The following is a 14,560-nucleotide window of genomic DNA, read 5'->3' as shown; positions in this document are numbered from 1 at the left end:
TAAGTTCTGAAACAAAGTAAAAGTTTTCTCTAATACTAATCCCCCCCCCCCCTCTCCTAGGTGCTCTTCACCTCTAGCATTCCTTTCGAATGGAATGAGTAAAAAATGGCAGAGATTGAAAGAATACATACCACTTTTGGAGCATTTAAGGTCAAGGAATGTCACACTATTCAAGCAGTGTAAAGAACCCAACTGGCTCACACTAGCAATGTCAGTAGAAATGTATTTTTTGTGTTTGGTTTTGCAATTTCTCAAAGATATATGCTTTTGAATTTTTTTCAGAATATAAGTAATACTGAAATAAATTGCAACTAATAGCTATGCTCTAACCCACAACTACAATTAACCGACAACTGAATGCAACAATTTAATTGGTTATTTTCTCAATGAAATTACATTCAAATGTAAGGAACCTGATAACTGTTGAGTTGTTCAATTTGCAGCAGCAAACATATATAGCAATCAAACTCCTTAACTCCCATGTCCAAGTCTTAGCAAAGAGCAGATCGCAGCTATGAAAACCTTTATCACAGCCCTTACCAATGTTCACAACTTCAAGGAAAAATGATCACTGCTCCAAGATAGCAAATGCCTAACACAAAATGAATGTCGCCCTGCTGTAAATTGATAGCAGATGTGACAATGCCCAAATACAGAGATAATAGACACCCAAAATTCAGGTATGATGGCGTCCAAATATGAGGAGACGTACTGATATGTTATATACCAAACTTGCAATCTTTCAAGTCAGTAACAACAGTACAATTCAATTCGCTATACCTCAGCAATGAATTGAGTGCAAAACTCAGACTCAGAATGTCAAACCAACTTGCTATACAATAGCAGAAAATTGATACAGGAATCAAGAGGAATCAGTCCTCAAGAATTCACACTTCAAACCCTTACAAGAAAATATCAAAAACAATTGACAAGAATGAATTCCCTTCTCACAAAGCATTTCTTTTATAATAAATAAAGATGGCTTCTTCAAGACACCTTTCACTTAAAAGCACCTTTTCTTTGTACTTAGGCACATAATTGAATAATATAGTGTATTAATACCCTTTGGCTCTAAACATGACCTTTTCAACCATATTATGATATTCTGACACACAAGGACATTGTTTCTTGTACCCAAGATGCTCCCTCTAAGATTCTTGGGGCCCAAACCAGAAGCTAGAAATAAAAACTAAGAGCTTCACTCAACTCCTCTAACTCGTTTGAGCTCATTGGAGCCAGTTGTTGACTTACTATAAATAATAAGTCCCTCAAAATGGAGCCAAACTCACCATAGGCCACTAGAAAGTCTAATAACTCCACAAAAAGGTCCCCTAAACACCAATATCAGCCTACAAGGACCCAATAATAGACTGAATCCATCAAATCTGCTAAACTTCAAAAATGGGGACATTACAAGTAGTGTCTCTATTAGAGTATCTTACCTAAGATGGAAAATCTCTCAGGGAAACGTGTCCAAGAGGAAGACAACAAGGTGTCACAACTTTCAAGTGGTAAGGTTGATCAAAATGGTGACCGAATAGGAATTTTCCCTTTTTAGTGAATAGCACGGGCCAATCTAAAACCTCCACCTTGAGTTATAATGAAGGGACAACTAACTTATGAAACAAAGCCAACTTCAAACACAAAACAGACAAGTAACAAATTGCACTTTTCAAACGGTTAAAAAATAGACTAGCATGTAAAGTGAAAGTACACAAGGCAATTTACAATTTTTTAGTAGAGAAGCCGCAACAAAACTACAATTTGAAACCTAGCATGAACCTTAGTGAAACATGTTTAGCCAAAGACAATTTTGAAGTGGCACCACCACAACCAAAGAAAGCAAAAAACACTAAAAAAGATGGTACCATATTATACAATTAACTTAGATTAGGAATAAAGTAAGGTTCAAAGCTTTGACAACCTATTTAAACATCACTCTTTGAAGTAAATGAAGTGGATATTTTGAAACCACACAAAGAAGAAAATTAAGACAAATTTTGGGATCCTAGTGCATCTTAAATCAAGGAAGCAATGAAAATAGTTTGGAATAAAGTATCAAACCCTCTAATAGTATTGATTCTAAACATTCTCCATACAAACTACAAAGGGATGAAGTTCAGAAAGGAATCCTTCTATATAGGAAACAATCAAGAAACAAATGCTTCAGCTTGATAGCAAGATATCTTATGCAAAACAGTTATCACTACCATTATCTTCCAACTAAGGTGAGAACAATAGGAGAACAATTGGACATGGTAACATCTCTAAGTTCATGGAGACTAATTATTTAGAATCCTACCTCCATCACAAGATAAAATGATTCCTACCAACATCCTCGATCATTCATGATCATGATAAGTGGGAACCATTGGAGTTATCCTTTTGAATCCTTAAGGAAAGGAGCCAAGAGTTTGACTTTATAGTTGAACCTTGTTGAGTCCTTGGGTTATAAAACTAAACACTCCTTAAGTATTCCAAAGAGGCATCTACAATTTGGGCACAAGAATTAGCTTATCAAGATTAGTGAGGTACAGCGGCAACATGAGGGTATACTTATGAGGATGATTTGGACATTAATTTTCAATTGGAGCTCAACGGTTGATGGATATAGCTTTAAGATTATCAAAAGACTTCCATATAAAGAATCCATGCAATATTGATGACCCAATTATGGACAAGCATTACAAGTTCACGATTCTAGATAATTGACCTAACTACATTCAAGGTCGTTGGTGCTCTAACCTTTGGAAACTAGAAATCTACATGATGAATGAATTGCATAATGAGTTCAACAACATCAACATGAAGCAATGGATGCATGTTGAATCATTCTATATATGTAGTTGGGATCTAGGAATCATCATAAGAATGATTATGGGCAAGCATTTTCCAAGCGGGGGAGATTGTAATGTCCCCATTCTAGACCTAGAGACAATTAAAGTCAATAAACAATTAAATAAGTTTACATTAAAGATTTAAACTTATTAGTAAAGGTAACAAGCATACAAGAGTCAATTATGGAGCCTATGCCTAAAATATATGTATCATTCACCATTAGTTCATGTAAATATAGATTGGCACTCAAGAATAAGTCACCAATAATAATTCCTATTATAATGTGATGACACGAGGATTGAAATTAATTGGTATTGGAGACCATGTGATGCTCTAAACTCTAGCACTAATAATTGTTTACTAGTAGAACATGGATTAACAATAAGAACTCGCCAAAGACCACAACAATCAGCATGGAGATTATCTACAGTCAATCAAGTATATCACAAGTATCAAAAGTGCCAAGCATCGTAGAAGAACTATGGAAAAGGTAGTGATATATTATGATGGAAATAAGAATGATGAACAAACTACGGGCAATAGTCAACCATTATTTTACAACCAACTTTTAAAGAACAAGTCAATATGAAGATATGATTATACATAGTGAACACCTTCATATACATGGTCGAGTGAAAACAAATGGTCACTATAACAAAAGAAAATAAGTATCCATCAACTAAATAAACTTAGAAGAGCTTGAAAATTGATATGAGTAGCTAACTCTCACTAAGACCAGTCAAAGATATATATGATCAAAATTATCAATGGGTATAAAGCACTAATGGCAATGGAGATTAATCAGCAATGTTTCAAGGAACCACAATCCCCTTCATCAGTGATTGGTAAAAGTGTAATTGTATGAAGTAAAGATATTAAAGTCTCAATTGCTAATCAATCCATTAATATTGCTTATAACCAGCAAAAGATTCGTTATCGAAGCGTGATGCTAAGTAATGGAATGTTCTAGCAACACAATGATTGAGAATCGTATTGGTAGCATGCATAAACTACTAAAAGGTGAGGTTGAGTATTAGGAGGCACCATGATGGAAAGACATTAGACGTGTGTTTAGAATGCAACCCTTCCCATCACATACACTAGAGTTCGACTCACTTGAGGAATCATTCAAACTTTTATTTATCATATTTCATCCTCTTTGGATCTACTCAAATCAAGCACTTGCCTTATTGGTAAATCCAGTTGCAGGCATCTAAAATATACATCAGAGACAACACCACTATCAATGCAAGAACATATATTCAAATTAGGCCTAGCGATTTCATCATCACCATCTTTGTTGCATATATCAGATATGGTAGCACCCTGTGATTGTTCAAGCATATTGACATATCAGGTACATCGTGTAGTGCCTACCCCAATTTGTTTATAGTTATATTGTCGAACGCTTTTAGGCCAATTTTCATGTTACGTTATTTGATTTTGTGGTACTTGGTTACCTAGTTGGTTGATATTATCTTCATGATCTGATCATATATTTGATGAGCTACTTCGTACTTGAGACATTTCATGTGTTATTGTGGTTCATAGTTGCTCCCTTGAGGATGTTATTTGAATACTTTTATATAATGATCACAGCTATTTTCATGATGATGCTTATATATAGATTCTGGCTACTTACCCCATACTAGCATGTGTATGGTGTGCATGTATGTTTTATTTTATGATTGACATGTCTGATGTGGTTGAGGGAGGGAATCGTAATCACCTGCGAGTCGAGATCTACATGATTGACTACTCTCCACCATTGCATGTTTAGTTTAGATATATATGCATATGTACATGCTCGGTATTTATAAAGGTTGCAAGTACCGAGCATCGACTTCGTTAAATTACCAGGATGAGTGTGCCCTATCGTAGTATCTCAGTGGTAAAAAAGGGGAGATAGTTTTCAAGTCGAAATCCTAAACCCGAGCCTATTTTGTCCTGTGGTGAAGGACAAGCATCAAACCCTTTTGAATTCATCCAGGTGACATCAATTCGAGAACTTACAAGCTTTGAGTTTAATTTTTATACTATCTTTTAGTCGAGTTTTCTTATTGAGTATGTGGTGCACTTTGTGACTTCAAGTGTAATAAGGCAGCGTATTTTTCCTAAACCCAAGCCTATTTTGTCCTATGGTGAAGGACAAGTATCAAACCCTTTTGAATTCGTCTAGGTGACATTAATTCGAGAACTTAAGCTTTGAGTTTAATTTTTATATTGTCTTTTAGTCGATTTTCTTATTGAGTATGTGGTGCATTTTGTGACTTCAAGTGTAATAAGGCAGCCAAGGGAATTAATTTATTAGAATTTTTAGGAGGAAATATTATTATATCTAGTTAATTGGAAGTTAATTTAAATAAAAGAGTTAAATTTAAAAGGTTTAATTAAAAGTCTAATCTTGAAACTAATAGCAATTAAAATCTAAGTTGCCGATTCGGGTTCGAGGTTCGGGCAAATTTTTTTTTTCCCCATTTGGGTTCGTGGGTGGGTTCGTGAGTACATATATATATATATATATATATATATATATATATATATATATATATATATATATATATATATATATATATATGCAAAAATAAATAAAAACTCACATAGTTGTGAAAGTAAAACTAAGTCATTCCATAGTATGAATATATCAATGTTACTTGATTATTGATCAATGCCAAATGTCAAAGATAAACATTAAATACTCACTCATTAATCTATGCTAATGTTGTAAATAAAATCATACATTGAATTACTAAAATGCAAAATGGAATTTCAAAACATAAAGCACTTCATCAGATTGATAGATAATAAATTATGACTTAATAAAGTTTGAAACTGTGAAACATGGTGATAAATCATAAATGATTCAATGAGTCAATGACAAATGTTTAAACATAGTTTATCAAATATGCAAATGCCCTTCAAGGGTCAAATGGGTCATCAAAATATGAGGGATCAATGGCTTCATCCTCATCTATATCATTGACATTTTCCTCATCATTGGAATCCAAACCGGTTCCACTAGCCCCAGATGCAGCCACATCCTCCTCCTCGTCCTCCTCAACATCTAGCAAGGCAATTCTAGATATATCTTGGATAGTCATATCCAAGTCAGAAGTCTCAGGTAGTACATCCCACAACTTCTCTGGTCCCTTCTTATATCCTGGATCCTTGCGTGATAGGAGGCGCCAGTTGTTGTGAATAAGTACCAAGTCCTCTGCTTTCTTCGAACCCAACCGATTACGTTTCACTGAGTGGATAAAGGAGTATGTACTCCAATTACGCTCAGCAGCAAAAGAGCTCGCAACCTAGAGAGACAACCAACAAATTTTAAAAAATTAGCTAAGTAATTTTACAATACAATAGGAATTTAAGAGTGCTAATTCGACAAGCTAAGTGGCTATAAGAAAAGGAAAAAAACTTACATACATACTTGTGACAAGATCTTAATAGCAAGAGGTTGGAGGTACATGTAACTTTCCCCATGTAAGTACCACCATCCAATGGCATCCAATCTACTTTGGTCATTGATTGCATCAGGTTCTGCATTTTTGCCTCAGACAAAATCAACAAACTCTCTCCTAACATTTGATGCCACATCAGGATCACTAAAGAGCCTGTTAAGTGCCCTCTTATACCCAGCAGCAACTTCAGGATCTCTATATGGTGCCACTCTACCAGGAATAGCAAGTATCTCACTACTATAATATCTAGGAGAAAGTGCATATGCCAGGAGGTGTAAAGGTGTAGTCATTTTGTTCCGACGATGTAGAACAATTTTCTCCACCTTAGTGTACAAGGTATCAGGATCCTGCTCTCTCCTCTATATGGTGCCACTCTACCAGGAATAGCAAGTATCTCACTACTATAATATCTAGGAGAAAGTGCATATGCCAGGAGGTGTAAAGGTGTAGTCATCTTGTTCCAACGATGTAGAACAATTTTCTCCACCTTAGTGTACAAGGTATCAGGATCCTGCTCTCTCCTCTGAATGACCTGGGATGTCAAATGATGTACATGTAAGTTATCTTGATGTAGTGTTAATAACTTAATTAAAATCAAAAATCAAAATCTCTCAATAAACAAGGATAAAGTATTGTATAAAAATTTAAACTTACTGATTTCATTCTTTCTAGCATGGAGTCCATGGCATCATATATGTTCCCCAAACAAGGCTCATCCGTGTCGACATACCGAAGCATAGACATGATGGGCTCGGTGAGTTCTAATGCATATTCCACCCTATTCCAAAAATCATCACTCAAGATCAAATCCTTTACAGTTTTGGCCTTTTCTGTATCAGCTTGCTTCCATCCATCCCATTTGTTGCTAATAACCATTTGACCCAATGTCTCTTTCACCCTCACAAGTCGTCTAAGGACGATTGTGTGTGAAGCAAACCTTGTTTCAGCAACCTATTACCATGTTAATTCAAATTGTAAGTTAATATGATAAGTTGATAACACAAAAATTTAAGAATATGTATTAAATTTTGTAAAGTATGACACAAAAATTAAAATGATAAATGAAGCTAAATAAAGTTTAAAATTTACCTTCAATAATTCCAAGCGGGAGAAAGTTCTTAAAATTGCTTGTGACATATGGTGGTTTGTCACAAACATTTGGATCTACTCACCCTCCTCATACACATTTTTCATCCATTCAATTTGGCTGCCCATTGTTTCCATCAAAAAGTTCAAGGTGTGGACAGTGCATGGTGTCCAAAAGATATGCTCATATCGTGCTTCTACCAAAGCACCTGCAGCCTTACAAACTTTAGCATTGTCCTTATTACTTGGACAACATTGTCAGCTCCCACGGACTCTATGGATTCAATCAGAAGTTGAGCAATAAAATTTGCATCCTTTACTTGCCCTTCACAATCAACCGCCTTCAAAAACATTGCCCCCTTGGGGCAAACAGCAATCACATTTATTAATGGACGGTTTTTGCAATCTTTCCATCCATCAGAGACAATGCTCACCCCCATTTGGATCCAAGAATCTCTTATTGGTTTGAGGAGGTTTTCTACATTCTTTCTCTCCTTATGCAATATGGTGGTTCTCAACTTTTCATATCCAAGGGATTGGTAACCATGAGGTGCATCATTTATTGCTTTCACCATCTCTCTCCAATAAGGGGATCTCACTAGATTGAATGAAACACTATTTGTAATGAGGCAACACCCAATCTTTATGTCAGCAATTTCTCTCTTGTCATTTTCAAATGCCGTATCTAATGGGCCTCTCTTGCGGGATGCGGGTGTTTCTATTTCATCTTCATCCATAGATGGGGTAGGTAGGAAGGGATGTGGTTTAGTGATTGTTTGAGAGGGTGGTGTTGGTGGTTTTTGCTTTCACTTATCTTTTTTTGCCTTTGACACTAACCTATCAGCCTCTTCTTGTTCTTTTAACATGCCTGCTATTTGAGGAGCCAGCAACCCTTTTTTACCTGCTTCTGGGGGCCCCTCACACATGGAAATCCCTTGACCTGTTGGACCTATCAAATGATGTTTAACCCGGTAATAGGAGCTTCTATATTGGTTTTGGCAAAAATTGCATTCCCATATATACCCTCCCCCACCAGCACATTGCTCAATTCTTGTTGTATACTTCCACAAAGGAGAGCCTTTATCAATTTTAAATCTTTGGGATCCCACCTCACCCACTAAACCCTGACTACTCATTCTTGGATTCTTGCAATCTATAAAAACAAATTTTAAAAAAAATTCAAAACTTGATAAAAATTTAGAACAATAAATATTAAAAAAAACTAAAAACAAACTATGAAAGAAGCAAAAGGAAGGATCAAATGCATACTTGGAACACTCAGCACTAATTATTTGAAGGATTTGAGACTCCACAAACAATCTCTACAACCTTCTCTTCAAACTTGCAAAATGGCCACACCAAAATGAGAGAGCACAATGACAAAGCAAATGGGAGATTAGATGAATGAAATGCATCTAATAGGCCTTACTTTAGGGTTTGGCAAAAAAAAAAATTTTAAAAACATATTTTTAATGCTTTTTTGGGCCACTTTTTTCAGGTTCGCCCGAATTCACCCGGACCCATCGCGGACCCAGGCTCAAATCCGGACCCAAACCCGAGCTCCAAGGTCTGAATCCGGCAACTTAGATTAAAATTGCTAAAGCTATAAAAAAAAATTGATGGCTAAGAGGCCGAAGCCAAGGCTAATTATTATTATGTATCGTAATTAATTATTATTATTTATAAGGTTTGTGTAGAGTCGAACCCATAACCTCCCAAATAAGAGGCTCACAATCTACCGTTGTGTTGTAGGCTCTTGCCTAATTGCTAAAGCTAAATTTGGCATAATTATAATTATTTTATTTAACATTTATAAATTTAGAAGTTGCATTTTAATAATGAGATTTAAATATTATTATTAGTTAAAATAATAACATCACTATAAAAACATCTTACTAATTAAGCAAGTGGGAATAATTATAAAATAGAGTATTATTTTAATAAGGCACTAAGTGTGAATGAAAGAATTAATTAAACAAAATAATGAAGGTTGTATATTCATGATGGTTGTATTCCTTGGAGGTATCATGGAATTCTTAATACTGTCACGAGGTTAGAGTTTGCCCCCATGTGGTACTGCCCTTGCAACTAGACTAACATCTTAGTTTACAACACAAACTACACCTACACCCAAATTACGCAAAAATAAACACAATCCAGATTGCAATTTATACACTAAGCCATTGGAACAAGCATTCAAGATTCAAGATTAAGACGACAACAAAGATAAGGCAACTAAGATTCATCATTCATAAAAGATTTCAATCACTTACAAATATGTCATCTAACTTCGCAAGTCGGACTACACCAAAAGTGCTTGCAGTCTCAAGTTACAACCCAAGTAGACATCTTGCCAAGTTTCACAAACTGAACCTTGCAACCCATCTATCCAATATTGCCTTAACGTAAACACAACACTACAGACATTCAAGAAAGAAAACTATCCTAGCAGCCAAATTACATCATTCCTTCTCGACACAACGCTTTGTCTAAATCGCCTAGCCATCCAAACTAAGTAGTAGAATCTGAGGCGTCTTGGCAGATCTTCAAAGATTCGATTTGTCGGCTAACAACTAGCAACTAAACTTTGGTGATCCGTGGCTACTCGGATTCACCGATGAATACCTTACTCGGTCGTTAATCATGCTGCACAACTTGGGTGAACTAAGTGCGCTTCTTCCAAGCGATCTCAAACCATCTTAGATCCGATCCCAAACCTCGGCAAACCGTTTGATTTTGTGCGATCCAAGTGTGCTTTCTCATGGAGCATTTCACCTCCAAAGAAACACACTTTCTTATCAAGCTCAGCACAGAAGTGTAGAAGGTGAATTGTCCTTGTGCTACTGTTTTCCAACATACGCAACCCAATTTGAAATTTTAAAACTCGGCCTCATTTCGAGCACACTACATTCTCCCCCACTTAAAATAGGTGATGTCTCGACACCGGTGCACCCTTGCTCTGTAATAACCCCAATAGGTTATAACTTCTTCAAACACCAAAAATTTTTATACTTCAGTTGTTTGACATTTCGTCAAACACTTTGCAAGCAAGCTCTGATACCACTGTAATAACCCTCCTCAAATCTGCTCTCAAAAAAATGCTGATGAAGGCTCAAGGAATTTCATCAAACAATTCACATGCAAGGGATGTATGACATATAGTATTTCAGTTGGCTTTAAATGACTCTTTTTACAATTTTGCATCAATGAGAATCTTGTGCTAGAAGACTATAATGGACTACACAATGACCTAACATGAGTGTGCTACTAATTTTGACAATATTCAGTGCATATATATGATCTAAGCATGAGAAATGAACATCTACAGCCAACTGGCATTTTTACAAACAGTTGGTATGCAAACTAACTCGCTGATAAATAATGATATTAAATTGCTTAAATGACACCAGCAACTATTATCTTCTTAATTGCAATGAAAAAATACAATGCTCATGAAATATGGCCAAGACTTTGGCATTTGCATGGATTACAAAATGATAATGCTAGTATAATGCACACTTACAGTTGAAACTTATAACACCCTAAAAAAACAATACTAATAAAGGAACCTGGTTGTAGATGGCTGTAATAATTTCCTTCAATGCTGCCCCTTCTATTTTGCTTTTCCGATTTGCTTTTTCGAACTGCTTTTTCGGACTGCTTTTTCGGCCTATTTTTTCGGTTCCGCTTTTTCGGCTTGCTTTTTCGGTTCCGCTTTTTCGAGCTTCTTTTTCATATCTGCTTTTTTCAGACTGCTACCCTATTGAATCTCAAGACCATATCTTTCAATGGCGTCAAGATTTTCAACTTGAAGGGATTTCGTCCTTCAAACTATTGAGACATGATCTCCAGAAAATTTTCCAATTTCTTTGATTTTCCCAAGCATGCTTAAAAGAAGCTCTTCCATTTCTTTTATAGTGTTCTTACAAGAGCTCCATCCTTCGTTTTCTCAATGTGGGATAAAACATAACTCCCTTTATGTAACTTATATCTCCAATGTGTTATAAAATAAAGGGGACTCTTTTAATTTAAATATTTCCCACAAACTATAGTCTATGCATTAATAAAGTTAAATATTTAAATTTAACTTTATAAAATAGCTTTATCGATGCAAAACAAATTTTATCAATGATAAACAAATCTTCTTGCCGATTTTAAACAATTACCATTGACATACCGCTACCACTGGATGTCCACCCATGCCCAAGATGACTTACTATAAATAGTAAGTATGCCCAAAGTTGCCTCAAAACCCCTCAGAAAGACCTGCAACTGAAACTATCTAGGCCAAATAGCCTCTAAGCCCCTTTAATGTCCTGGTTAGCCTACGGGACCGTGGGGAAATAGGCTAACGACAACATCATGCTATGAATGCTAAAAAGGGGACATTACATGCTCCATAGGTTGCACAAAAGACCAAGTGTTCACTCTACTCATGCTGATCAAAATTCCTCCCAATGAGAAATTCCATGACCTTCTCCTCATCACGCCTTGAGATCTTCGATTTCTCCCATATCGGATTTTCTTCTGCATCCTCCCAAAACACCAAAAATTCTCTCACCGCTTTCTTGCCAATCCCACGCACTCTTGTGCCAACAATTTCCTTCACTCGGCAAGTTGGGTTATCTACCACATTTGCTGGTCCACGCTTTGGAATGTTCTAAGCAAGATCGTCCAGGTCGGCTTCATGAGGCCTTAGCTGAGAAATGTGAAAGACAGGATGAACTTTCAAATGCAGAGGTAGGTTCAGTTTATAGTCCATTTTACCCACTATGGCGAGCACCTCAACAATCCATCCCAATGACGCACCAAGGATGAGTTGATGCTTCAAGGAGCCTTGAATTGGTCTGGATTCATTCTCAACAAAACCTTATTACCAATGTTGAACTCTAGTTCTCGCCTCCTGCGATCCGCAAACTTCTTTATTCAGTCACTAGCCAATGTGAGGTGATACCTTGTTGAATCAACCTGATCATTCCACATTTTTACCACATCCACCACAGTAGCATCACTCCCTTGATACCCGCTAAGCAAAGTATGTGGAGACAAAGGCTATTGACCAGTTGCTAACTCAAAAAATGAGTACTGGTTCAAACCACTTTTCTGAAGATTGTAATTGAACTGGGCAATTTCCAACAACACCAGCCAATTTTTTTGATCTCCATTCAAAAATGCCTCAAATAATCCTCTAGCAGAGCATTAACCCTTTCGGTCTATCCATTCGTTTGAGGATGGTAACTCGTGCTCATTAGCAACCGAGTTCCAACCAGTCTGAACAGCTTCGTCCAAAACTTAGAAGTAAACCTAGGATATCTGTCACTAATCATGTTAAGAGGCACTCCCCATAATTTCACCACATTGCGGAAAAATAGATGAGCTGCTACCTCGGCAGTACAGGGATACTTACATGGAATGAAGGTTCCATACTTCGTGAATCGATCTACTACCACCATGATGTTGTCAAACCCATCAATAGGGGGTAACTGGGTAATGAAGTCAAGGGAGACGCTCGCCCGAGGTCGAACAGGAACCAACAATGGTTGCAGCAAACCTCCAGGTAACAATGACACTGGTTTATCTTGTTGGCAAACAAGGCACGTCTTCACGTACTGCTCTACATCATTCTGCATCTTCAACCAAAAGAATCCACATTCTAGCAGAGCAAGTGTCCTATGCTGCCCTAGATGTCCAGCTCAGGCAGAATCATGACACTCCTGCAATAACTCTCTCCTTAGCTGTTTCCATTTAGGAATGTACACTATGTTTCCTACAAAGTATAGAATGTCACTGACAATATTGAACCTCCTTGTTTGCCTTGCACGAACTTGAAGCATTATCTGGTGACCTTGAGTGTCGGCTTCAAGACCTTCCTTGATCTAGCCTAACATATCTTCATTCAACTCAATTCGACTTCCAAGTTGTTGCTCATCTACTACCTCGGCCACAACACCCAATTCAATCTTTCGACTAAGTGCGTCTACAACAACGTTGTGTCGGCCAGGATTGTAGACCAATTCAAAATCAAATTCCGCCATGAACTCCTTCCATCTAGCCTACTTTGGTGTCAACTTCGCTTGGGTTTTGAAATATGTCAAGCTCACATTGTCAATCTTAACAACAAAAGGCACACCGAGCAAGTAATGATGCCACATTCTAAGACAATGAATGATGGTCGTCATCTCCTTCATGTGTGCAAGGTAATTTCTTTCTCTGTCATTCAACTTTCTTGATTCATAAGCCACAAGGTGACCATTCTACATAAGGACTCCACCAAGTGCAAAATATGATGCATCTATTTGCACTTCAAAAGGTTCGCCATACTTAGGCAATGACAGAACTAGTTCAAAAGTCAATCTCTCCTTGAGTAGTTCAAACGACTCTTGTTGCTTCTAGCCCCAATGCCATCCTCTATCTTTCCTAAGCAGGTCTGTGATAGGTCTTGTCAGCTTAGAATACCCTTGTACAAAATACCTATAGTAATTGGCCAAACCTAGGAACTATTGCACCTCATGCACATAATCCAAAATAGCTTGTAGTTTATTTGACTCCGATCGAATCGTGCCATATCCCACATGTCCCAAGCAATTTACCTCTTGTTGTGCATAACAACACTTCTCTTTCTTAGCAAACAACCGGTTGTATCACTAGGAGGAATTATGATCGGCATGAGTAAAGTGAACACTTGGTCTTCTGTGCAGCCTATGGAGCAAGGGTGCATTGGCATCGGGATGTCGCCTAGTTTAAGTGGGGGAGAATGTAGTGTGCTCGAAATGAGGCTGAGTTTTAAAATTTCAAATCAAGTTGCCTATGTTAGAAAATGGTAGCATAAGGAGGATTCACCTTCTACACTCCTCTGTTGAGCTTGATAAGGAAGTGTGTTTCTTTGGAGGCGAAATGCTCCATGAGAAAGCACACTTGGATCGCACGAAATCGAATGGTATGTTGAGGTTTGGGATCAGATTGCGACACATGGATTATGATCGGATGGTTTGAGATTGCTTGGAAGAAGCACACTCAGTTCACCCGAGTTGTGCGGCATGATTAACAGTTGAGTAAAGTATTCATTGGTGAAGCTGAGTAAGCCAAGTAGCCACAGATCGCCGAAATTCAGTTGCCAATTGTTAGCTTACAAATCGGATCTTTGAAGACCTTCCAAGACGCCTCGGATTTTGCTA

The 14,560-nt window shown here is 37.1% G+C and overlaps 2 protein-coding genes across 4 annotated transcripts in view; both read right to left on the bottom strand.

The window, feature by feature from the left end:
- The window catches only part of LOC149572995 (putative receptor-like protein kinase At1g49730), a 94,783-nt gene that overhangs the window by 64,404 nt on the left and 15,819 nt on the right, over positions 1 to 14,560 (bottom strand). The window lies entirely within an intron of this gene.
- On the bottom strand, positions 5,603 to 8,456 carry LOC149572998 (uncharacterized). Of its 3 annotated transcripts, none has more exons than XM_089814141.1 (3): positions 6,954 to 8,456; positions 6,261 to 6,831; positions 5,603 to 6,143 (listed from the first exon to the last, which is right to left on the bottom strand). In XM_089814141.1, the coding sequence occupies exons 2-3, from the start codon at positions 6,264 to 6,266 to the stop codon at positions 5,757 to 5,759; spliced, it is 393 nt and encodes a 130-aa protein (XP_089670267.1). In that variant the 5' UTR covers positions 6,267 to 6,831; positions 6,954 to 8,456; the 3' UTR covers positions 5,603 to 5,756. The 3 variants fall into 2 exon arrangements, 2 of the variants coding, with proteins under 2 accessions (XP_089670267.1, XP_089670266.1); XM_089814140.1 differs by having other exon boundaries at positions 6,269 to 6,831.

The sequence above is a fragment of the Cupressus sempervirens genome, chromosome 2 (genome assembly GCF_028749045.1).
Source record: "Cupressus sempervirens isolate cs-2001-9-10 chromosome 2, ASM2874904v1, whole genome shotgun sequence".
NCBI classification, from domain to species: domain Eukaryota; kingdom Viridiplantae; phylum Streptophyta; class Pinopsida; order Cupressales; family Cupressaceae; genus Cupressus; species Cupressus sempervirens.
This window is presented reverse-complemented; position numbering and strand designations above follow the sequence as displayed.